Source organism: Patagioenas fasciata, assembly GCF_037038585.1.
Source record: "Patagioenas fasciata isolate bPatFas1 chromosome 19 unlocalized genomic scaffold, bPatFas1.hap1 SUPER_19_unloc_1, whole genome shotgun sequence".
NCBI classification, from domain to species: domain Eukaryota; kingdom Metazoa; phylum Chordata; class Aves; order Columbiformes; family Columbidae; genus Patagioenas; species Patagioenas fasciata.
Genome location: NW_027288507.1, coordinates 2093045 through 2117036, shown reverse-complemented (window position 1 = coordinate 2117036; position 23992 = coordinate 2093045). Strand labels below are relative to the sequence as shown.

Below are 23992 nucleotides of genomic sequence, written 5' to 3'. Positions count from 1 at the left end.
CTGGAGCTTCCCCTCCACCCCCCGGGACAGGAGAGAGTCATCCTGGAGACAGAGAGAACAACCTTGGTGGGCAAAATGAGCCACCTGGGGTGACGGTGGCTGCGCCAAGTGTCACCGCGCTGTGTCACTGCGCCACCCAGCGCTGGGGGGCTACCTGGCCGGGCACGGTGATGCCGCGCACACGGAACAGGAAGTGGTCGATTCTGTTCTCAATCTCAAAGAGGAGCTCCTCGTTCTTCAGCATCTGGGCTCGCGACCGGTCCCGCCGGGCCTCTTGCTCCTGCAGTTTCGCCCTCAGCTCCTCCTCCAGCATCCTGCAGCCAAGCACAGTCACATCCATACAACTGCACAGGGGTGCAGAGACACCACAAATCCGTTGCAAAAGCTGCTCAGGTTGCAACCCACCCCCCCCTGCCATGAGCAGGGACATCTTCACCAGCTCAGGTTGCTCAGAGCCCCGTCCAGCCTGGCCTGGGATGTCTCCAGGGATGGTTCATCCACCGCCTCTCTGGCCAACATGGGACAGGCTCTCACCACCCGAATCGTAACAAGTGATAGGACGAACACAAATGGCCTCAAATGACACGGCTGTCCCGAGGCCAGCAGCACCTGGTTTTGTTGGGGGCCTGGTGAAACAGGAGCAAAGCCTTCTTCAGCTCCAGATCCCTCAGTTTTTTCTCCAGCTCCTCCTGCAGCTCTTCCTGCTCCTTGATGTACTTCTCCAGGGCCTCCAAGGATGACTCCTGTGCCAGGATCTTGCTGGGGATGTCCTAACCAGGGGACAGCACGAGAACTCAGCCCACAGTGCTCATGCAGGGTGCAGGAGCTGGCCCGTGGCCTCAGGGGGGTTTCTGCACCAGGGACCACCGCAGGCTCAAGGCATGGAGAAACACAGCTCCATCCTTGCCCACACAAGAGGGGCTCTGGGGGCTCCAGGCCCACAGGAGAGCTGAGAACCAGCTGAGAACCTTCTCCACAGGGTTGCTATCCATCCATCCATCCATCCATCCATCCATCCATCCATCCATCCATCCACCTCTTCCTCCCTCCCCCAGTCTGTGCTGGTACTGGGTATTGCCCTGACCCAGGTGCAGGACCTCGCACTTGGCCTGGTTGAATTTCATGAGGTTCACATGGACCCCTCAGCCTGTCCAGGTCCCTCTGGATGTCACCCCTTCCCTCCAGCGCATCAGCTGCACCATTCGGCTTGGTGGAAAACCAAAACTGTCTTGGGAGTGTCTTGGGAGATGCAGAGACCAGGGAAATGCACCTGGCTTTAGCTCTCTGCCAAGCACATCTGGGGAAACCCTTTGAAATGCTTCAGCCACTTCAGCGGAGAAAAATAACACCCCCACACAGTTGCCAGGCTTTCACTGCTCACGCAGGGACAAAGGACAGCACGGGGACAGCACAGCTCTCACTCCGGAGCTCGCTGGCTCTGACACCCGTGCCTGTTTGGGACAAATATCAATGGGAAAGATTTTGTGCTCTGGGATTCAGGTCATCTGGAGAACACCAGCAAGGAGAACGACTGCCAAAACCTGCACAACGATGTGACCAACTCCAGCTCCCCTGGGGAAGGAGGCGGCTGGTGCTTGTCCCAGCCCAGCCATGCCATGGGCGACCCAGAGCGGCTGAGAGCAAAGCCTCTTTCCAGGCTCTCTTCGCTGTGAGACTGTGGGGCAGGGTCCCATCCAGGGGGGACATGGGGAGAACATCCTGCTCAAGCTCACGGGCAGTAGAGGAAGGGACAGAGGGTTCTGGGTGGCCCCAGAGGAGCCTGGAGCAGAGCAGGGGGCACAGAAACCCAGGGAGGGTCTTGGAGATGGGTCCAGAGAGGATCCAGGTGTACATGGGGAGGGGGAAAGGGATGGGAGGGTGCTGGGGGTGTCACACAGGGTGGGAGTGAGCATGCAGGGGACCAGAGCCGAGCTGAAGGTGCTCGGTGGGGATAGCGGTGATTGAGCAGGGGACAGGAGCAAAGTCCTGCAGAGGGCAACGGAGCTGGAGGGGATTTGGAGGGGTAAAGAGGAATGGGGGAGAACCGGGAAAGAATCTGGGGGGTGGGGGGTGTGAGTACCAGCAGGGGGAAGCACAGGAGCTGTGATATTTGGGATCAGAGGAACTGGAGAGAGGATGCAGAGGGGAAGAGGGATGGGGAGAACCTACAGTGCACAGAGAGGGGGGCAGAATGGGTGTCCCCGTGGTGGGTGGGGGGAAGGCTGGTTTGCCAGTCATCACCCCCCAACACACAGGCTTCCTATCTGGGGGGTGCTCAGCACAGCAAACAAGCTGGGGCTGCAGGTGGTCCCATCACCCCCACCCCAGACAGCAAAGGGGGAACCATGGCAGCAGCAGGTCTCACCACACATCCAGCACCCATTGGGGGAAATAAAACACCTGAGTGGGGGCAGGTAAAGCAAGAAACCCCCACAGTGGGCACAGAGAACAGGACTGAGCACAACACATCCCAGCACTGGGGCTGCTGGGCTTAAATTGGTGTCCAGGAGCAGGGGGATACAGGTGAGGATGCTGAGGGTGATGAAGGCATCAGGGTGGGGATGCCCGTGGGAGAGGGTGGTGGGGACTTTGAGGTGCCTGGCGATGTGTGTGTGTGCGTGTGTGTGTGTGTGCGTGTGTGTGCGTGTGTGTGTGCGTGTGTGTGTGTGTCTGTGTGTGTGTCTGTGTGTGTGTGTGTGTGTCTGTGTGTGTGTCTGTGTGTGTGTCTGTGTCTGTGCCTGTGCCTCTGTGTGTGTGTGTGTGTGTGTGTGTGTGTGTGTCTGTGTGTCTCTGTGTGTGTGTGTGTGTGTCTCTGTGTGTGTGTGTGTGTGTGTGTGTGTCCAGCCCTGCAGGGGACAGGGGGACAAGCACAGCCCTGTGACACACACGTAGTGGCTGTTGCTGGGTGTCATGGTGTGGGGACCCAGGATCACCCCAACACGCTGCCCTGCGCTGGGGCCGGGTGGGTGCTCCCCCAAACTGCCAGCACCCACTCTTGGGCACCCCCCACTGGCTGCCACCCCCTGGGCAGGCACAGCGGTGCTGGGCTGTACTGGGACCTGCTGGTTCACAGCAGGATTTGCGAGGGGGCTAGGGAGAGTAGTCGGGCATGGCGTGTCTGCGTGCAGCCCTGCAGCGTGTCTGCGTGGAGCCCTCCAGTGTATCTGCGTGGAGCCTTGCAGTTTGTCCGCGTGAAGCCCTGAGGCGTGTCTGCGTGGAGCTTTCCAGTGTATCTGCGTGGAGCTTTGCAGCGTGTCTGTGTTGAGCCCTGCAGCATGTCTGCCCGCAACCCTGCAGCGTGTCTGCGTCCAGCCCTCTGGCGTGTCTGCGTCCAGCCCTGCAGTGTGTCCGCTTGGAGCCCTGCAGCGTGTCTGCGTGCAGCCCTGCTCCATGTCTGCATGAAGCCCTGCAGCGTGTCTGCATGGAGCCCTGTGGAGTGTCTGTCTCCAGCCCTGCAGCGTGTCTGTGTTCAGCCCTACAGCGTGTCTGTCTCCAGCCCTGCAGAGTGTCTGCGTGCAGTCCTGCAGCGTGTCTGTCTTCAGCCCTGCGGCGTTTCTGCGTGCAGTCCTGCAGCGCGTCTGTCTCCATCCCTGCAGCGTGTCTGTGTCCAGCTCTGCAGCCTGTGTGTGTCAAGCCCTGTGCTGTGTCTCAGTCCAGCCCTGCAGCGTGTCTGCGTGCAGCCCTGCAGCGTGTCTGCGTGCAGCCCTGCAGTGTGTCTGTCTCCAGCCCTGCAGTGTGTCTGTCTCCAGCCCTGCAGTGTGTCTGTCTCCAGCCCTGCAGTGTGTCTGCTTGCAGCCCTGCAGTGTGTCTGTCTCCAGCCCTGCAGTGTGTCTGTCTCCAGCCCTGCAGCGTGTCTGTGTGCAGCCCTGCAGCGTGTCTGCTTGCAGCCCTGCAGTGTGTCTGTCTCCAGCCCTGCAGTGTATCTGCCTGCAGCCCTGCAGTGTGTCTGTCTCCAGCCCTGCAGTGTGTCTGTCTCCAGCCCTGCAGTGTATCTGCCTGTAGCCCTGCAGCGCATCTGTGTGGAGCCCTGCAGTGTGTCTGCATGCAGCCCTGCAGCATGTTTGTGAACAGCCCTGCAGAATATCTGCGTGAAGCCCTGCAGCATGTCTCTCTCCAGCCCTGCAGAGTGTCTGCGTGCAGCCCTGCAGCGTGCCAGCATATAGCCCTGCAGTGTGTCTGTGTGCAGCCCTGCAGCGTGTCTGCATATAGCCCTGCAGCATCTGTATCCAGCCCTGTGGCGTGTCTGCATTGAGCCCTGTGGCGTGTGTGCCTGCAGCCCTGCAGCGTGTCTGAGTCCAGCCCTGCAGTGCGTCTGCGTGCAGCCCTGTAGCGTTTCTGCCTCCAGCCCTGTGGCTTTTCTGCGTACACTCCTGTAGTGCATCTAGTCCAGCCCTGCAGCGCGTCTGGGTCCAGCCCTGCGGCGTGTCTGCGTGCAGCCCCGTGGTGTGTCTGCCTGCAGCCCTGCAACATGTCTGTGTGGAGCCCTGCAGCGTGTCTGCCTGCAGCCCTGCAGCGTGTCTCTGTGCAGACCTGCGGCATGTCATCCTGCAGCGTGTCTGCGTGCAGCCCTGCAGCATGTGTGCCTGCAGCCCTGCGGCGTGTCTGTGTCCAGCCTTGCACCGTGTCTGCCTGCAGCCATGGATTGTGTCTGCCTGAAGCCCTGCAGCATATGTGTTTGCAGCCCTGCAGCGTGTCTGCCTGCAGCCCTGCAGCGTGCCTGCGTGGAGTGCTCGAATGTATCTGCGTGGAGCCTTGCAGTGTGTCTGTGTGGAGCCCTGCGGCGTGTCTGCCTGCAACCCTGCGGCGTGTCTGCGTCCAGCCCTGCAGCGTGTCTGCGTATAGCCATGCAGCGTGTCTGCGTGGAGCCCTGCAACGTGTCTGTTTGCAACCATGCAGCGTGTCTGCGTGGAGCCCTGCAACATGTCTGTTTGCAACCGTGCAGCGTGTCTGCCTGTAGCCCTGCAACATGTCTGTTTGCAACCGTGCAGCGTGTCTGCCTGCAGCCCTGCAACATGTCTGTTTGCAACCATGCAGCATGTCTGCCTGCAGCCCTGCAACGTGTCTGTTTAGAGCCCTGCAGCGTGTCTGCATCCAGGCCTGCAGCCTGTCTGCGTGCAGTCCTGTGGTGTCTCTGTGTCCAGCCCTGCAACCAGTCCGTCTGGAGCCTTGCAACGTGTCTGTCTCCAGACCTGCAGCGTGTCTGTGTCCAGCCCTGCACCCTGTCTGTGTAAAGCCCTGCACTGTGTTTGAGTCTAGCCCTGCGGCGTGTCTACGTCCAGCCCTGCAGCGTGTCTGCGTGCAGCCCTGCAGCTTATCTGCATGGGGCAACGCAGTGTATCTGCGTGCAGCCCTGCAGCGTCTCTATGAATCCCTGCGGCGTGTCTGCCTGCAGCCCTGCGGCGTTTCTTTCTCCAGCTCTGCAGCGTCTCTGCGTACAGCCCTGCAGCGTGTCTGTCTCCAGCTCTGTGGGGTTTCTGCGTCCAGCCCTGTACTGTGTCTGCGTCCAGCGCTGCACCGCGTCTGCACACAGCCCTGCAGCGTGTCTGCCTACAGCCCTGCAGAGTGTCTGCGTGCAGCCCTGCAGTGTGTCTCTCTCCAGCCCTGCGGCGTTTCTGCGTACAGCCCTGCAGTGCATCTGCATCCAGCCATGTACCCTGTCTGTGTCCAGCCCTGCAGAGTGTCTGCGTGCAGCTTTGAGGCGTGTCTGCGTGCAGCCCTGCAGCATCTGCCTCCAGCCCTGTGGCGTGTCTGCCTCCAGCCCTGCGGGGTGTCTGTGTGCCACCCTGCGGCGTGTCTGCCTGCAGCCTTGCAGCGTGTCTGCCTGCAGCCCCGCACACTGTCTGGGTCCAGCCCTGCAGAGTGACTGCGTGCAGCTGTGCAGCATGTCTGCGTATCGCCCTGCAGCATCTGTATCCAGCCCTGTGGCCTGTCTGCATTGAGCCCTGCAGCGTGTCTGCCTGCAGCCCTGCAGCATGTCTGTGTGCATCCCTGCGGCGTGTCTGTGTGCATCCCTGCGGCGTGTCTGCATACAGCCCTGTGGCGTGTCTGCGTGCAGCCCTGTGGCGTGTCTGTGTGCATCCCTGCGGCGTGTCTGTGTGCATCCCTGCAGCGTGTCTGTGTGCATCCCTGCAGCGTGTCTGCGTGCAGCCCTGTGGCGTGTCCGTGTCCAGCCCTGCAACCTGTCCGCGTGGTGTCCTGCAGCGTGTCTGTCTCCAGCCCTGTGGTGTGTCTGCCTCCAGCCCTGCAACCTGTCTTTCTGCATCCCTGCGGCGTGTCTGCCTGTGCCGTGTGGTGTGTCTGTGTCAAGCCCTGCACCCAGTCTGCGTGCAGCCCTGCAGCATGAATGTCCAGCCTTGCAGCCTGTCTGTGTAAAGCCCTGTACTCTTAGTCCAGCCCTGCAGACTGTCTGTCTCCAGCCCTGCAGCGTGTCTGCATGCAGCCCTGCAGTGTTTCTGCGTCCAGCCCTGAACCCTGTGTTCAGCCCTGCAGCGTGTCTGTGTGCAGCCCTGCAGCGTGTCTGTGTCCAGCCCTGCAGCGTGTCTGTGTAAAGCCCTGTACTGTGACAAGGGTGACAAGGCCCCAGGGCCTGTGGGGAGACACCCCCCGCTGTCATCCACACACAAAGACCCTGACCCGGGGCCCCTGGGCCTGAACAGTGGGCTTGGGCTCGGCTGGGCCTGGGGCTAAGGCCTACCCCACCAGCCTGTCATGGCCACCAGCCCCCCGCGGGCACCGGCGGCTGGGCCAGCACCACCGCTCCTGAGCCGGGAGCCCCAGGAGGTGACGGGGCCCCAGGGTTTTGGAATTTGACAGTGGACTTGGAGGTGCGGGGAGGAAAACTGGCAGCTCCTGCACACCAGGAGGTGCTGTTTTCCATTAAAATGAACCAAATGGCTCATGATGTTCAAAGCCAGTCTGATCCAAAGGACTCAAAAAAGACACTGAGGATAACTGCACGTTCACAGGAGATGGCATTAGATGACCCATGATGGTTTCCTTGTCCAGTTCTGGTATTCAAGAAGGCCCATAAGCAAAGCCAATTTTACCGTTAAAGACGTATTTCGGTCACAACCCCCAGCTACTCACGTGTAGAACCGTTGAGGGCTAAGAGGGAAACGAAGCCCCATCCAGCAGGAAGCCAGCGTTGCCAAGTTTTGAGCAGTGGTGCCTGCGCAGGGCCAGGACACACCTCACCAGGCCCCCATTGCAGCTTGACCACAGGTTTGGGAGGAACCAAAAAAGATCTGCTTTATTAAACCCGCTGGAGAAAGAGTACAAGGGGTGGCAGGGGAATACACAGTCAAATGGATGGTCTGGGCCATCCAAAACACATGGGGTAGCGGGGGCACCCAAAGAACAAGGGGTGGTCTGGGGCGTCCAAAGCTCTTGTGGAGCAACTGCTACTTTTTGATGGCTTTTTTCTGGCTTTGGATCAGCAGCTGTCAGACCCAGCGGTTTGCAGGTGGGGCTTTACTGAACAGAAGGGAGAGCTGGTGTCAGCAGCCTGGCTGGCCGGCACTGGCGCTCGTCACGCCGGAGGAGGCTCTTGCTGGATGTCTCTCCCGCGAGCCTCAGTGCCTGAGACGGTCTCCTGGCACTGGCCGACGTGGAGTAGATCTGTTCTCCAGAACTGAGGAGTTGAATACAAAGCTCTGTAGTCTTGTATGCACAGAGAGGTGCAGAGCAACAAGTCTGGTCAGGACACATGTGGTGGGATCTGCTGCTGTCTGGAGAGAGCAGGTCCAGGTCCCTGGGATGCAGTCCCACCCTGCTGCTCTCCGTGCCCCCAGGGCTGTCAGGAAAACACCCTCTTTGCCCAGCTCTGGCCTGAAGCTGGCCCACACCCCCTTTTTCAGAGGCGAGCACTCCAAAAGGCAAACACTCAACTGGGAATGCTCTTTCCCCAGTTGTTTTTCACTGCCTGCAGTACCTGGGCCTCCCATTGCTCTGGCTCTTTTTTCCAGGCCTTTGGCGGTGCCACTGCTGCGCTTCTGCTCTATCTTGCTGCACAAGGACTCCCAGAGCTTGCGTGTTTCCTCCTCCGTGCACACGCGGGGCTGCGCCTGCAGGACCACGGCAATGCAGCAGCAGGCAGTGTTAGTGTCCCTGGCAAGGGCTGGGGGGATTTCAGCGCTCCCCCTCCCTCCTGCCCCTTCTTTTCAGCCTCTCCATCAGCCCTGCTTTGCTCACGGTCCTGACTGCAGAGCCTTTCTGCAACGACCCCTGAGCCAAGGGAGCGCGGGGCTGAAAGCAACCCGGCTGCTTGCTGTCCCAGACCAGCCTGGCCGCACCGTTGCGCCGTCGCCATTACAAACGCCACCACATCAAGCCTTGGGGACGTACCGGTCCTGCCCTCCTCTCCCCTGCCTTGGCAGGGGGTGCAGCCTGGGGTGCAGCTTCCCGCAGGTGTTGGCTGCTGCCTGCCTCTTTCCCCGACCGTTCCCACCGCAGCACTGCCAGCTCGCTGCAGACACACAGCGGGAAGAGGTGGTGTGAGCACAGGAGAGCGCTCCAGCCGGGCTCCCAGCTGGGCGCCAGCCGCGGCCGCAGGAGCGGCTCTGCCGAGAGGCCGGTGCCAGGAGAAGCGGCTCTCTCCCGCGGGGCTGCGGGGAGCAGGAGGAAGGGACTGCGGGAGAGGAAGCGCTGCCCGTGTCCGGAGAGATTTACCACTGGAGCTTGTCCTGCAGATCCAGCTGCTCATCCCTCTCCCCTCTTCTCTTGCGGGCCACCTGCCCCAGGATGCAGGTCACCACCTCCCGCAGGGCCCGGTCTGTCCGTGGGGAAAGGCTCCTGCAACAGCAAGGACAAAGTCTCCCTGACTCTGCAGCTGGGACCGTCCTGCCTCTTCCCACACTCAGCCCCACAGCTATGTGGCCCCATTCTGCCCCACAACGCCCCGGAGGCAGGAGGGGTTTCAAGCCCCTGCTCTGGCCCCTGCCGTGGGGTCTAACCCAGCCCGCTCCCACGGCTGCAGAAATCCCCGGGCGCCCTGTGCAGCCCCGTGGCTCAGGGGTTGGCTCCCCGTACCCACCACCACCGGCTCACGCCCCACCGCCCCAGGGCTCGGCTGGAGCGGGCACACTCGTACCGCTTCGGGGGGACGCTGTTGTCCTCAGGGACGCTGGGGGGCTCTTCTCCGGCCTCTTCCCAGCCCTCCATGTTCATCTCCAGCAGGTCACAGCTGGACTCGTCTGACTCCACGCTGCTCGAGGAGCTGTCTGAGGAGCACTCGGGGGAGCTGGATTCCTGCACAGGAGGAGACTCTCATACAACAGCCCTGCACCCGGAGGGTGCTGCTTCCCAGCACGCAGACCCCAGAACACTTCTGGCTGGACCACACGGGACGGGGAGAGCTGGGAGAAGGAGCTCAGCAGGCCCTGGGGTGACCTCTGAGTGTCACCAGGGTTTCACTGCAACTTTGCGTCCCCCTTCTTGCTCAGGAAGGGCAGCATCACCCGCCCGGTTCTGCTGCAGCAAGGCTGCTATGACGGCTTGGGTGCCAGGGTACTTTGCAGTCTCAGCTGCCCCACGGGAGAAAGTGCTCTTTTTCTGCAGGAATCCCACGTACCTGGCTCCTCTGCATCTCCTTTGGATTTTCTCCCTTTCCTTTCACACCGGGTGTCTCCTTTTCTGCCTTGGACTTTGCTTTCATTGCTCTGGCTGACTGCCGTTTACTTTTTTCCCGTACCGCCGCCTCTTTTTCCTTCTTTTCCTCTCCTTCCAGGAATTTCCGGATATGCTTTGGAAGCTGCTCCTCTTTCTTCTTCTCCCGTTTATTCTGGAGGCCGAATGAAATGCAATAGCAGGCAGCATTAGTCTGTCCTGCCACGGCTGAGCTGTTTTCCTCCCTCCCTCCCTTCTCTTCTGCCTTGCTGTCCACGCTGGTTTGCTCCCAGGTTCCTGCAGGCTCCACCGAGGAGCCCGTCTGGAATGACCAGGGAGATAAGCCACCACCGGGCTACAAACCAGCCGGCAGCTGGTGAGCCCAGACAAGCCCTGCAGTCACCTGGCCGACAGAAACGGCCTCAAGTGAGGGCTCTGGGGGTGTTTCCAGGCTACTGGAAGTGACAAGTATATTCTCAACTGACAGTGACCCGCCTCCCTTCAAGCAAACACCAAAGCAACTGGTCAGTGGTCCCGTGAACACCCAGTGAAGAATCTTGTGAGCACTGGCACGTGTGGAGCAACGCTGCTCTACAGTCCAGTAGGATGTGCTCCGGCAGCATCCGGTGTCGGGTACCTTTTCTCTCCTCTCAATGGCTCTGGCTATGAAGTCCACTTCTCTGGGTGCAACCAGAGGCGGTAGCTTTCCTTTCTCCTCCTTTTCCTTCAAGCAGCTCCTCTGGATGACCGGTAGCTGCCTGCAAAGACACAACAGGGTGTGTTGGCAGGAGCGCAGGAGGAGCTGGTTCTGCATCCTGTGCTTCCAGGTGGCGCACCTGCTTCTGCAGCAGAACGTGCTCTGCTCACATCCTTGTGATCAAGTCCCCAGACACAGAGAAGACCCCAAGCTGTCAGCCTCGGATGGGCCCAACAGCCCCCCCTGCAACCCAGGATGCCCAGGTCTCGGCCCTCTCTTGCTGGAGCAACCAGAGGAACAGGGTCCTGTGCCCAGAGATAGCGCTATGCCCTGTACGGGCAGGTTGGGCGCTGGGGACACAGTGTCAAAGGGGGGAGGACACGACCCCACGAGAAGGGCCATCCTGCCACTGGGCTCTCCGTAAGACAGGCGTCAGCGTAGAAGAGGCTCCTGGTTGCTCAGGGCAATCCTCTGCAGTAACTAACTGCAGAACTCTGTTCTCAGCAAACAGAAAGGCCAGGCTCATTTCAACCTGAAGGGAAAGCCAAAATGACCTTCTGCTCCTGGAACGAGCCTTTGCACTTGGCTACTCAAGAGATCTGCACATCGGAAGGGAAGAAAGAAATAGTGGTGCCAGCAGAGTCTGCCAAGAAGCTACAAGACACTGCCATGAGCAAGAAACCATGAGTTAGTGGGACGTGGGAAAAGCGCACTTGGGGTGTTTCCAGGAGAAACGTCTCGCTCCCACAGAGGCCGGAGCAGGGGGTCACGCTCACCCATTTATGCAAGTGTCTCACCTGGCGCGAGGCTCACTCCCCTCAGCTTTCTGACCCTGCTCCGGCTTCACAGTCAGGGCAGGTAACCGATTTGGAGGAAGCCTTGCTCGACGGAGGAGGCGCTTCTCGGCAGCATCCTCTAGAAAGGGGAAAGGAGACGGTTCTTCAGAACAGCATCTCGGTGTTGTTCTGGGAACCGGGTGCCACTTGTGTGCCAGTTCCAAGGAGAGTGACGTGCGGGTCTGCTCAGGGCTGTGGTAACACTGGGGAAGGTGGTCCTTTTCATCCCTTTGGGGGAAAGCCATGTTTCCTGGGAGGTCTTAGGCCTTTTCTGACACTGTTTTAACATCCAACGCCCCATGCCTACAGTGCACCGTTATTCCCTGGGGAAGACTGTTTGCATGGCTTTCTCTCATCCGTGTGCTGAAACGGGGGGTTCCATGGGAGATACTCGTGCTGTCCAGGAGTCATTCTGGGGAGGGGAATCATTTATCTCAAGGGAATCCGGCTCTGGGGTTTCTGCATTGGTCCCGTGCACACAGATTTGCTGCTGGGGCAGGTTCACACCACAGGCCATCACCTTTTCCCTTCACACATCCTTTCAGGTCTATCAGCGCTGGCATTTTCGGCACGGTCTCAAGTTGGTACCTGGAAGAGGAAGAAGGCAGCAGGCTGAAGAAAGGACACCACGTTGTTTACCAAGGCAGCCCAACCCGGAGGGACGCAGTAGAAGCTCCAGTGCCTGGAGAGGCCCCGTCAGCCTGTGCCCGTGTTTTTCCATCCTTCCCGTGAGAATGGCCGTCCTCCCACAAAACCCCCTTGCTGCTTCTGGGGAAATGATTCTGCTCATAGTGCACATGGAGAGCAGAATGTTATCTAGTGCTCTGATTTTCTAACACCCTTTCGAATTCTGATCTTGCCCTCCAAGTTCCTTGTAGAGCCTTGCAGATTAACGTTTCCGGACCTAAGAGCAGTCTCTCCCACAGAGGAAAGAAAAGGAGCAGGAGAAACGTAGTGGGAAATGTTGCCTAAATGCATCTCTAGCTCCACAGTAGGACAGATGCATAAGCCGTGCCACTGTCCCACGTTCCTCCAAGTGAAGTCAAACATACCATGGCAGGACGATAACACGTCCAGAAGAGGTCTGGGAAGCAGCGGTGTCATGGCGTGAGATGACTGAGTCCCTCATCTCCGGCATCTGCAACAAGGACAGAGACGGATGACGGGAGGAGCGGACACTGGGAAGGGCCGGCTGCTCGCTCCGCCTCAGCCCAGCGCCAGCAAAGAGCCAGAGCCGCCCAAGGGCTCTGGGCTCAGCAAGCCTTGCTCTGCCTGTGCCTCTGCTCCCGGCCCCCAGAGTGGGGCACGCAGCGCTCCCCGCCATCAACGCCGGCCTTTTCTCGCAAAGTGCAGCTCCTCTGGGGGTGGCTCTTGCAAAGCCAGGCCATTGCACGCCAGGGAGGTGCTCTGCAGAGAGCCTGCTGTGCTCTAGAGCTCCAGGAGCCCAGGTGACTGAACAAGGCATGGTCGGCCAGGGGAAAGCAGCCCCCAGAAAGCATTTCAGAAGCAGCAGGAGTGGGGCTGGGAAAGTGAAAATCCTACCTCGAGAAGAGCTTGCAGCATCTTGCCAGTGCCATTCAGCCTTTCCAAAAAGTGTAAGTAAAATCTCATTTTCATGTCTTTTCCCTGGACAATCAGCATGCCCACGTCCCTCCAGATGATGGCAACGTTCTGCCCGTTCTCTACGCAGGCATGGAAAAGGTGCGTGGTCCTTTCCATGTAGAGCTGCACGGTGCCCTCAGAGACAGCGTTCTCTGAGGCTATCTCAGCATACGGCAGTTGTTCGAAATCTTGATGGCCTGAAAGACAAGAGAAGAGGAACACATGAGCTTGCAGACCTGCTGGGCAGGCTACAATCAAAGGTCTGCAGCCTCCAGGCCCTCGGGCAACACTTTGGTACTGGGCTGTCTGGCTGGGCCAGCGCCTCTGAGGAGACGCTCGGCTTGTCCCTTCCTCTTAAAGTGGACAGTGAGGTACAGAACAGACAGCTGTGGCTTCTCTGATACAGAAAGGGAAACAAAGAGTCTTAGGCATTTGCCTGGAGGAGGTCTAGTGCAGCGGAAAGGGGGAGCAAGAGTTGAAGCATCACGGAACCAGAAGACACCACACCAAGGAAGCTGTGAGGGAACCTGTTGTTGAAGCAGGACAAAGAGAGTGCGCTCTTAGCTGTATTGTCCTCTGGTGATTCTTTAAAACAAACAGCTAGGCAGGGTCCTTTCACAGCCGGCTGGTTTTGTCGAGTGAAGCTCTTGGCAGGACCGCGGTGGGTGGTTGGTACTCCCCTCAGTCACCTCTGGGGAGCAGAGCACCCCTCCCCACCCTGCTCAAGGGCCAGCGCCGCTTTCACGCTGCTTACCAGGGAAGTCTTTGCAACCATAGCGGAGCTCATGGTCCTGCACAACAGCCTTTTCAGGTCGAAACACGGGTCTCTCCACGATCACCAGATCCTGCTCGCTGAGGGCTACTCGCTTTCTGACAACCGCAAAAGTCCCGATTCCGGGAATGCGGACAGCCTGGAACAGAGGAGATGGCGGATGGGAAGAAGTCTTGGAGGGGCAGACGGGTGACTTGTCAGAGGAGGCTGATGGCGTTTAGTGCCCTGCCCTGGCCTGAGGCACAAAGGAGCAAGATGGGCTCCTTGGGAGAACACAAACAGGGGCTGCGCTTTTCCCTCTCACCCCCCTTCAGCTACGAAGAACCAAATAGGTGAGGGAAAGCTGACAAACACCCTCTGGCTCAATCAGATAGAAGGCAGGGGGTTCCCACGCTTGGAATAAATCCAGATGTGTCCCAGGCTTCCAGGTTTTCACATGCAACTCTGACGAGGGGACCTTCTTGTACATCTGAATGGACAGAGAAGGTGTCCATGTCACTGTGTGCATTGCAGTGTCGTGCTGGGGCGTTGCTCCTGCTTTCAACGCAGGGGAAGAACAGCTGCACCCCATGGCAAAGGGCTGTCAGGACTTGATCAGCGTTCATCAGGGTGTGAGGGGAGAAGGAGGTAAGGCCCACCTGGTGGAGAGCCAGCTGCAGGCTGAGGTGATACGATATGCTGGCCCAAATCTTAGCGAACTCTGGAAAAACAAGGGAAAGACCTGTCATGCTCTGAGGCAGCAAGCTCAAGACCATTCGGCCCACTCCTGTCCAAGGAGCGATGCATCTTTCACTCAGGCATTTCAGGTGGTCTCTCTCCAGCCCGGCAAGAACCAAAGGACACCTCATGCTGCCTCCAAGGGGCTCCTTTCCTTGCAGGTGCAGCTCTCCAGGGTGTGACCCACTCCCACGGGAAGCCGGCAGTGCTTTGCCATGCCCGCGGGGGCACGGGGCTGTGCTCCACGCGGCTCTCGGAGGCTCAGGGCAGGCCCTGGTGTCTCCCCAGCAGGGGCCAGTTTTGCCGGGTCACATCTCTGAACACACAGAGCCCACGTGGCCCACGAGCACCTTCAGCTCTTCCATTCAGACATGAGCTCAGCGTGGGCAATGCCCAGCGCCAGGCAAGGGCAGCCCTTTGGGGTCAGGGGTTTCTGCCTGGGCTGCCCCAGGAAGGCAGGGGCCACGTCAGGAAGGGAACCAGGAGCCCTGGCTGCCACATCAGCCCCTCAGCCCTTTGGGATGGTCAAGCAGGTCCCTCCTTGCAGTCACCACTCCTGAGCAACCACCCCCCACAGTCCTCGGGTTTCCATCCTGATTTCAGAGATGTCCTTGACCCAGACACACATGTGAAATTGGGCCTGAAGGCCTTACCATAACGCTCGAGCTTCTCAATAGTTGGGCTCAGGTGAGGCTGCAAGAAGAGCTGTCTTGCCATCTTAGTTCCACTGCTGCTTCAAGTCAACAACTGCAGCAAGTGGCTGGACAATGGCTTTACTGCTTCTCCTTGTCCTCCTCCTTCTTCTCCTTCTTCTCCTTCTTCTCCTCCTTCTTTTTCTCTTCTCCTCCTCCTCCTCCTTCTCCTTCTCCTCCTCCTTCTCCTTCTCCTCCTCCTCCTCCTTCTCCTTCTCCACCTTTCACACTCCTTGGTGCTGTCGTGCTCCCTCTCTCCGCCTTCTCCTCCTCACTGCAGAGCAGCTACTCCAGAGCAGAGCGGTGGCGAGAGCAGCTCTCAGCACTTGGAGTCGACTCGGCCTCACCGGGGTGAGTGGGGCAGATGCTGGTCACGACAGGGAAAGGGGGGCTGTCACCACTGTGACGTCTGGCTGTCCCACTGTGACCTCGGACCGTGTCACAGAGGGGCTGCACACACCTGCCCCCCAGGCCCTGCCAGGGGCTCTGCAGTGGGCAGGGGTTTCTGGGAGCTGCCCCCACCCCACTGTCTCCTGAGCGGGAGGGGTTTCCCCAGGCCGCCCCTGCCATGTCCCCACATGGGGACACAGGGCTGCAAGCGCCGACGGGCTTCCTTCCACCCTTCCCCGCTTCTTCCTGCCTCTCTCACCCAACGTGTCTGCAGCGGGGAGCGCGGCTGCCCTGCCTGGCGCAGCTTTGGCAGGCGATGGCTGCTCACACCGGCTTTGGAGCTGGCTGCAACCGTCTCCCACTGGCTCCGGCAGCACCGGACCTGCTCCCACACGGGTCCCGCTGCAGCTCCCTTTAGAGGTTTCCAGAGATTTCTAAGCTGAGCAGCAGAGGGGACAAACACTACTTGATGATGTCTACAGTCACAGATAACAGAGTCGCAGAATGGTTGAGGTTGGCAGGGGCCTCTGGAGGTTGTCTGGTCCAGCCCCCTGCTCAGTCAGGGACTCCCGGAGCTGGTTGCCCAGGACCATGTCCAGACGGCTCTTGAGTATCTCCAGAGCTGACGACTCCCCAACCTCCCTGGGCAACCTCTGCCAGGGCTCAGTCACCCAGGCAGTAATAACAAACTGTGTCCTGATGCTCTGAGGGAACCTCCTGTGTTGCAGTTTGTGCTCATTGCCTCTGGTCCTGTCACTGGGCGCCTCTGGAAAGAGCCTGGCTCCATCCTCTTGGCACCTTCCCTTCAGGTATTGATGCACATTGATGAGATCCCCCGGGAGCCTTCTCTTCTCCAGGCTGAGCAGCCCCATCTCTCCCAGCCCGTCCCCGTTGGACAGACGCTCCAGGCCCTTCATCTTCGTTGTGACCGTCTGGTGAACTCTCTCTAGTGTGTCAATGTCTCTCTTGTACGGGGTAGCCCAGAACTGGCCGCAGTGCTTCAGGAGTGGCTTCATTCACCAGTGCTGAGGATGGGGGAACGATGACCTCCCTCGATCTGCTGGCAGCAGTCTCACTGTTTACAGAAGCTCTCAGTCACCCTGACTGCCCTGGGAAAGAATTCTGAGGAAACCCCTTGAAATGCTTCGGCCACTTTAGCGGAGAAAAATAACACCCCCACACAGTTGCCAGGCTTTCACTGCTCACACAGGGACAAAGGACAGCACGGGGACAGCACAGCTCTCACTCTGGAGCTCGCTGGCTCTGACACCCGTGCCTGTTTGGGACAAATATCAATGGGAAAGATTTTGTGCTCTGGGATTCAGGTCATCTGAAGAACACCAGCAAGGAGAACGACTGCCAAAACCTGCACAACGATGTGACCAGCTCCAGCTCCCCTGGGGAAGGAGGCGGCTGGTGCTTGTCCCAGCCCAGCCATGCCATGGGCGACCCAGAGCGGCTGAAAGCAAAGCCTCTTTCTAGGCTCTCTACGCTGTGAGACTGTGGGGCAGGGTCCCATCCATGAGAGATATGAGGGGCACATTCTGCCCGAGCTCGCAGGCAGCTCTGCTGCACGGGCAGCAGAGGAAGGGGCAGAGGGGTCTGGGTGGCCGCGGAGGAACTTGGAGCAGAGCAGGGGGCACGGAAACCCAGGGAGGGTCTTGGAGACGGGTCCAGAGAGGATCCAGGTGTACATGGGGAGTGTGGCAGTACACTCTCCCCCTACCCCCTGCCCCGCCTCCGCTGAGAACTGATGTGGCAGCTGCATGTGTGCACCCCCCACATCCCCTTCTCCAGCACCACCCCCCTCTCCTGCAATGGGGCAAGCTAATGGTTCTTATTGTGAGACCCAGGCCAGGGTCATTAGTAGGGAGGAGGGGGCGCACATAGCCACAGTAGGGGTGTGCAGAGAAGCCGTGAAGCTTCTAGACCGCCCACAGTCAGATCTGACACGGATATAAACGGGGTCCCGTTGAATGGCCGTTTGTGGTCTTCTCGGAGCTGCGGGTCTGTCTGCCTGAAGCCTCCCCTTAGGCAGGATCGCCACCTAAAGTAGCCTCCCGGGATTGGGTCAGCCTCGTCGCCTCGCTGGGGTGAGCGATAACTTACTAGGTAGAACTGAGCTATTTCCTCACCAGATCAGCGAGTGTATTAAATAATTCCTCGCCGCTTGGGCGGGTGTTTTCCTCATTATAAACCCGTGGATTTTCTTGAATAATTCCTTGCCAGATTCAGGCAAGCGTATATCTGTAATATAATTTCTCACTAAACATGTGGGTGTATTTTTCCTGGGGTTAGAGACTGTAATAGACTTAACGATATATTTGTTAATCAAACTGGTCTAAATGGATATGTTATCAGTGGCTGTGAAACCTGAGCATATAATATTAGTACATGCTGCCATTAAACAATGCAACCTGTATGTAGTCTTTGTAGAAAAAAAACTGTTCCACAGATATGTGTAAAAGCCTAATTTAGCGTACCCTGCAGAACATTCGGAAGAGGCTGACAGAGAGAAGGGCTCAGGGTCATTAGGAGACGGGAGTGCCGAGGCGCCAGTGAGCCGCTGGGTGCCCGCGGCCAGTGTGGGGGATGTTTGGAGGCTTCAGGGGCACCCCACAACCGGTGTGGGGGTGCAGAGAAGCTTCTAGAATGCCTAGAGTCAGGTCTGATCAGCCTATAAAAAACGGGACTCTCGTCGAGACTCCGCCCATTGTCGCGGGTCTCTCGGAGCACGAGCGAGATGCTGCCACCGAGAGCCCTCCTCCCCGGGATGGAGACTCCGCTTGCCTTGCCGCCACGGGTGTGAGTAAAACGGCTCGCAGGATTGCGAGTATATTTATACTTTCCGTGCACATTTGCACCTGTAACTTCCCGTGCTTAATATAAGCACGTATAAAATTATTTGCTCGCATAAGCGCGAGTGTATTTATACTTTCCGTGCACATATGCATGAGTAACCTTCTGTGCACATTGGCACACGTATAAAATTATTTCCTCGCATAATCGCGAGTGTATTTTCCTCCCGTGCTTCCATATAAGCACGTGTAGTATTCCGTGCACATTTGCACGTGTAAGTAAATTAACCCTCGCAGGATTGCGAGTGTATTATAAATTTACCCTCGCGGAATCGCGAGCGTACACTTTCCGTACTCACTACGAGTACCTATATCCCTTTAAGAATAATCCCGCACCGTGTTCAGGCAAGCGTGTACTCCTCTGGGCCTCAGGGGCGGTTCCGGCATTGTTTTGGGTGAAGCCACGTGCATGCACACTGTGGACCTCCTGTTGTACTAGTTGCTGCCCCTTCATAATTTTCCTCAACTGATACCCGAACCTATATTTAAGTCACTTTTGGAGTGCTAAAACCCTGTTTCTCACCGGTTTAATAAAAGTTGTTTTGGACCCTCTTGTCCCTTAAACTAATCTCGGGGTGCATTCCGTGACACGCTGGCTTTCTTCTTGCTTTGGATCAGCAGCTGCCCCTCCCTCTTGATGTCTTCCCGGGTGGGGACGTGCTCGTCATCTTCGTCATCAGATTTAGAGGATTCTGGAGGAGGGAACAGAGAGAAACGGGCTGGGGAGGGTCTGCAGGGCCACTTCTGCTGTGCCCATGTCACCAGGGAGAGCCAGCACGTTTTGGAGGGCTGGTGACATCACAGGGAGCTTTCCTGCCAAGCCCTGGCTCTTCCTGCCCAGCATCCCAGGCTGACCTGCAGGGCCTGGCAGTGCCGCTGCTGTGGTCCATCCCCAGCTGCTGGGGCTTCCCAGAAAGGTCTGGAGCCACGTGGTGCTGGACGCAGCTCCAGCTTCATTCAAAACAGGTGGCAAGCTCAGAAACTCAGTGGCTCCTCCAAGAGTATCCAATGGGAAGAGGCCACAGACAGACCCCAGCACTGGTTGTTCTTCACAACCAGGTGATTTCGAAGACAAGGCTCTCCCTCCTTGCCCCACAGCATCTTTTCTTGTTCCTTCTGTGGTTCGATGCTCACCACCCCGCCAGCTGCCTTCGTGCTCCCACATCCCCACCTAAAAGCACCACCCATGCTCAAAGCCTTGGAGACAGCCCCAAGGTCTGGAGAGAACTCATGGGCTGGGCTCTGCTGGGACAGGAGAGACAGGCGAGGATGGTCACAAATCCCAACAGGCAGGGGCAGGGACAGTCGCCGTGGGACACGTCCCCGCTAAGCTCTCCTACCGTCATCGCTGCTGTCTCTCTCCTCAAAGGAAACCACCACGTTCTGAGGATCACTCGACATTTTTTTCTCCAGAAAATCCCTGGCCTTCACAAAAATCTGTGAAAGACACCCTGGGTTAATTGTTGAAGGGGAGGTGGGTGTTACAACCCAAGGGATGCCCTTGATGTCCCCCTGGGGGACACTTGGGATGGGCCATCAGGAGGAGCCTGCTGCGGGTCCCCGAAGACCCCAGCAGGGATGGACATCCCACGTATCTCGTTGCTCTTATCCAGGATCTTGCACTCAGGGGGCAGGTGGGCCGCCCGCTGTGCCAGGTACTGCAGCTTCTGGCCCAGGTACTGGAGCTTCTCCTCCACCCCCCGGGACAGGAGAGAGACATTCTGGAGACGGAGAGAACCACCTTGGTGGGCAAAATGAGCCACCTGGGGTGATGGTGGCTGCGTCAAGTGTCACCGCGCTGTGTCACTGCGCCACCCAGCGCTGGGTGAATACCTGGCCAGGCACGGTGATGCCGTGCAGATGGAATAGGAGGCGGTCGATTCTGTTTTCAAATTCAAGGAGAAGCTCCTCGTTCTTCAGCAGCTGGGCTCGCGACCGGTCTCGCCGGGCCTCTTCGGACTGCAGTTTTGCCCTCAGCTCCTCCTCCAGCATCCTGCAGCCAAGCACAGTCACATCCATACAACTGCACAGGGGTGCAGAGACACCACAAATCCGTTGCAAAAGCTGCCCAAGTTGCAACCCACCACACCCCCTGCCCTGAGTAGGGACATCGTCACCAGCTCAGGTTGCTCAGAGCCCCATCCAGCCTGGCCTGGGATGTCTCCAGGGACGGGGCATCCACCACCTCTCTGGCCAACCTGGGCCAGGCTCTCACCACCCTAAGCGTAACAAGCGATAAGACAAACAGAAATGGCCTCAAGTTGCGCCGGGGGAAGTTGAGGTTGGATCTGGGGAACAATTTCTTCCCCAAAGGGCTGTCAGGCATTGGAACAGGCTGTCCAGGGCACTGGTGGGGTCACCATCCCTGGAGGGTTGGACAGACGGAGATGAGGTTCTCAGGGACGTGGGTTAGTGCCAGGGCTGGGTTAACGGTTGGACTCAATGATCTTGAGGGTCTTTCCCAACCAAAATGAGTCTGTGATTCTATGACATGGCTGTCCCAAGGGACATACAGGGATGGTGACTCCACCACTGCCATGGGCAGCCTGTTCCAATGCCCGACAGCCCTTTTCAGGAAGAAATTGTCCCCTATATCCCACCTAAAACCTCCCCTGGTGCCAGTTGTTTCAGGCTCTTGGTCTGGTCTTTGCACTCTGGCCAACAGAGAAGCCACAAAACGTGTTGAAGACTTCTCTCTGACAAAGCTGGACTCCATTTTTCCATCTCAGTTTTTGGAGAATCCGGTCTGTGGCCTGTTTGCCAGATGCAAGGGAACACTGAGATGCTTTAGCTGCCTTGAAAGGAGGGGAAGAGCAACGACACGCAGCAACACAGGAATTTCAGGTCTCCTGAAACTGTTAAGTTGTGAGCAGAAGATAAAGGCCCACTGCTTTATCATGAGCATTCCCTGAATGTGTTCAGACACCGCATCCCAACTCCTCACCATGTCTGTGAGGCGAGGAGAAGACGTCACCCCACCAGCGAGCTCCTGCCCGGGAGACAACACTGGGTGCAATCGGACTGACTGCCGCTGTCTTAGCCTGGCCCAGGAGAGGCGGCCGTGGAAATGGATGTGACAAGTGGCAAAAAGGTACAGGAGCGAGTGGGAAGACACCAGAGGCAATGCCTGGGTTTCTAGAGTAAGAAAACACCAAAATACAACCAACCAGGAAGGCAGTGGCAGGGTCAGGAGCATCCCTCTGCCAAAGTGACCCCTGAGCCACACAGGACAGCCCTGCCTGGGACAGCCTGCCTGCACTGGGCAGGGGAGCTGCATGGGGCACAGTAGGGCACTGTCCCCACCCCATGGGGGCCATGGGGCAGTAGAGCCCATGTCGGGGCGTCCCCAAGATGGAGGTCATAAAATCATTGAATTATTTTGGCTGGAAGAGACCCTCAAGATCATGGAATCCAACCATAACCCACCCCTAGCACTAACCCATGTCCCTGAGAACCTCATCTCTGCATCTGTCCAACCCCTCCAATGATGGTGACGCCACCAGTGCGCAGGGGAGCACACACATTCCCAAACACTGGAAAAAGAAAGGTTGCACGGTGCCCTCCAATATAGGAAAATTAATAATGTAAGGAATAAATTAAGAAATGCAGGGGAGGGAAAGGGCTGATGCCATTGGGGTTTCATTAGGTGGCAGGTGGGGGGGTGACACAGCCCAGGGAAGGAAAGGAGAGATTTCCTCTTCTGCCCTGAGAGACCCTTATTCCTTCCACAACAACCACTGCCAAAGGCTTGACAGGAGCTCCAGCGCAGTTGTCTGCAGCCGCTGCCGGTGAGAAACCTAAAATAGGACATGGGAGAATTTGCACGGGAGCGTTCACCACGCGGAAATATCTCTGCCCTGGGAGGGCTGAGGTTGAGTGCGTTGGAGGTTTGTTTTTGTTTTCAAGGATGTGATCAAAATCACATGAAATGACACACAACGAAGGATAGGCACAGGCTGGGACTGACACTGGAGCCTCAGCATCAGGTTTTATCGCTCATGGAGAAAGGGAACCAGGCTAAATCAGCCAGCTGGAGGCCAAAACAAGCAGCTCCTTTGGCTGTTCTGGGACGGGAGATGCAGGCAGGGCCACCAGTGTGGGGTCTGTCCTGGAGCTGCAAGGGTGGGATGTGGGACGAGGCAGCCAGAGCTGCTTCCACACAAGGAGGCACAAACATCTGCCATTTCCATGTTGGTTTTAGGAGGGTTAATATATGTGTGGGTCAAAACTCACCATCACATCGCCTGCGTTGGCATTGCCAGCCACAGGTTGGGTTTTAGCATCGTTCTAAAATGCTGGAGGGCCTGAGGCAGCACTGGTGACAGAGGGACAGACCCCCTGGGGTCCATGTCTGTCTTGCGCTGGGGACCCCAGAGCTGGACTCAGTTCTCTGGGGGGCCCCAGGAGAGCAGAGCAGAGGGGGAAGCATCCCCTCCCTCCACCTGCTGGTGATGTGGCCCAGGACACACTTGGCTTTCTGGGCTGCAAGAGCACACTGCCAGCTTATGGCCCTTTTGTTACCCACCAGCCCTTCTCCACAGGGTTGCTGCCCATCCGTCTGACCCTCCCTCCCTCCCCCAGTCTGTGCTGGTACTGGGTATTGCCCTGACCCAGGTGCAGGACCTTGCACTTGGCCTGGATGAATTTCACAAGATTCACATGGACCCCCCAGCCTGTCCAGGTCCCTCTGGATGTCACCCCTTCCCTCCAGTGCCTCGACTGCACCACTCAGCTTGGTGGAAAACCAAATGTGAAGTGTCTTGGGTGATGCAGACATCAGAGAAAGGCATCTGGCTTTAGCTCTCTGCCAAGCACAGCTGGGGAAACCCTTTGAAATGCTTCAGCCACTTTAGCAGAGAAAAATAACACTCCCACACAGTTGCCAGGATTTATCGCTTACAATTTCTAACTGTTGGTGGAAATCTTCATTCTCAATCACTTTAATCAGCACCTTGAGCTTCTCTTTCAGTTTCTTCCCCTCCCTTGCTGGAAGAATAAATCGCAGCCTCATGTGAGCACGTTTGATTTGCATGGTCTCCTTTAACTGTCTGATCACTTCCAGTGCCTACAAAGGTGTTAAAAACAAAGAGCATTTACACACCTGCTTGAAAACCATCACACAGACCAAAACCTCAAATCCTTCGCATCAGCTTCTGACACTTTTGTCAGCGCTGCAGGGAGTTTGCTCGAACAATGCTTTGGTAGATTAACAAGGAAAGGCAGAGTTCTTGTTATTCGTGATCCCTCCAACGCTTAAAAAACCCATCTGAAATCTTAAATAGCACTTATACTGCAAACCAACATGTGGCTCAGATGCAAGGCCCGATCTATTACCTCAATCAAACTAAAGGACAAAACTTTTCTTTCTGTTCCAGGCGTATCACTGTTGCTGCTTTAATTAGTTTCTTTCTTTCTTTCTCCCTTCCCTGAATTGTTAGAAAACAAACTGCACGAGTTTCAGCAGCTGTTTGCATCCAGCATTCAACCACCGGCTGGATGAAGAATCACTCTGCAGAATTCAGCCCCCAGGGCTTTGCTGATCCCTCTGTGGCTGCAAACAGAGAAATTACACTTGAAGCCACCACCTCTGACCTGAAACCGATTTTGCAAGAAAACAGACCTGCTGCTTCGTGCTCTTGTTTGGTTTGACGGAGTAGTGAATGTCCTTCACGGCTCTTTCTATGACGATCACTGTGTACGGCCTCTTTGTTTTGGGATTCACGCATTTGTCAGCGACAATGGTCGCGATGTCTCTAAACATCTACTCCAGCTGCGTGTGCCGTTCTTTGTCCGATACCTGCAGCTCTCCTTCTGTTAAAATCTGG

At 57.6% G+C, this 23992-nt stretch overlaps 3 protein-coding genes across 14 annotated transcripts; all 3 read right to left on the bottom strand.

Annotated features, from left to right (window-relative positions):
• Window positions 1-202: 202 nt before the first annotated feature.
• Window positions 203-23992, bottom strand: LOC139826615 (ribosome maturation protein SBDS-like). 12 transcript variants are annotated; one of them, XM_071802959.1, is made up of 7 exons: window positions 23788-23958; window positions 23068-23232; window positions 20001-20160; window positions 19508-19604; window positions 18691-18859; window positions 15796-16431; window positions 15114-15286 (listed from the first exon to the last, which is right to left on the bottom strand). In XM_071802959.1, the coding sequence occupies exons 6-7, from the start codon at window positions 16323-16325 to the stop codon at window positions 15205-15207; spliced, it is 612 nt and encodes a 203-aa protein (XP_071659060.1). In that variant the 5' UTR covers window positions 16326-16431; window positions 18691-18859; window positions 19508-19604; window positions 20001-20160; window positions 23068-23232; window positions 23788-23958; the 3' UTR covers window positions 15114-15204. The 12 variants fall into 12 exon arrangements, 11 of the variants coding, with proteins under 11 accessions (XP_071659064.1, XP_071659062.1, XP_071659060.1 ...); XM_071802960.1 differs by having other exon boundaries at window positions 15796-16384; XM_071802957.1 differs by having other exon boundaries at window positions 15796-16585; window positions 23788-23957.
• Window positions 7223-11563, bottom strand: LOC139826614 (uncharacterized). The gene is made up of 5 exons (XM_071802956.1): window positions 11098-11563; window positions 10241-10361; window positions 9569-9778; window positions 9089-9246; window positions 7223-8790 (listed from the first exon to the last, which is right to left on the bottom strand). The coding sequence occupies exons 1-5, from the start codon at window positions 11379-11381 to the stop codon at window positions 8664-8666; spliced, it is 900 nt and encodes a 299-aa protein (XP_071659057.1). The 5' UTR covers window positions 11382-11563; the 3' UTR covers window positions 7223-8663.
• LOC139826616 (coiled-coil domain-containing protein 81-like) lies at window positions 11570-13703 on the bottom strand. The gene is made up of 4 exons (XM_071802968.1): window positions 13493-13703; window positions 12679-12935; window positions 12189-12274; window positions 11570-11724 (listed from the first exon to the last, which is right to left on the bottom strand). The coding sequence occupies exons 2-4, from the start codon at window positions 12853-12855 to the stop codon at window positions 11571-11573; spliced, it is 417 nt and encodes a 138-aa protein (XP_071659069.1). The 5' UTR covers window positions 12856-12935; window positions 13493-13703; the 3' UTR covers window position 11570.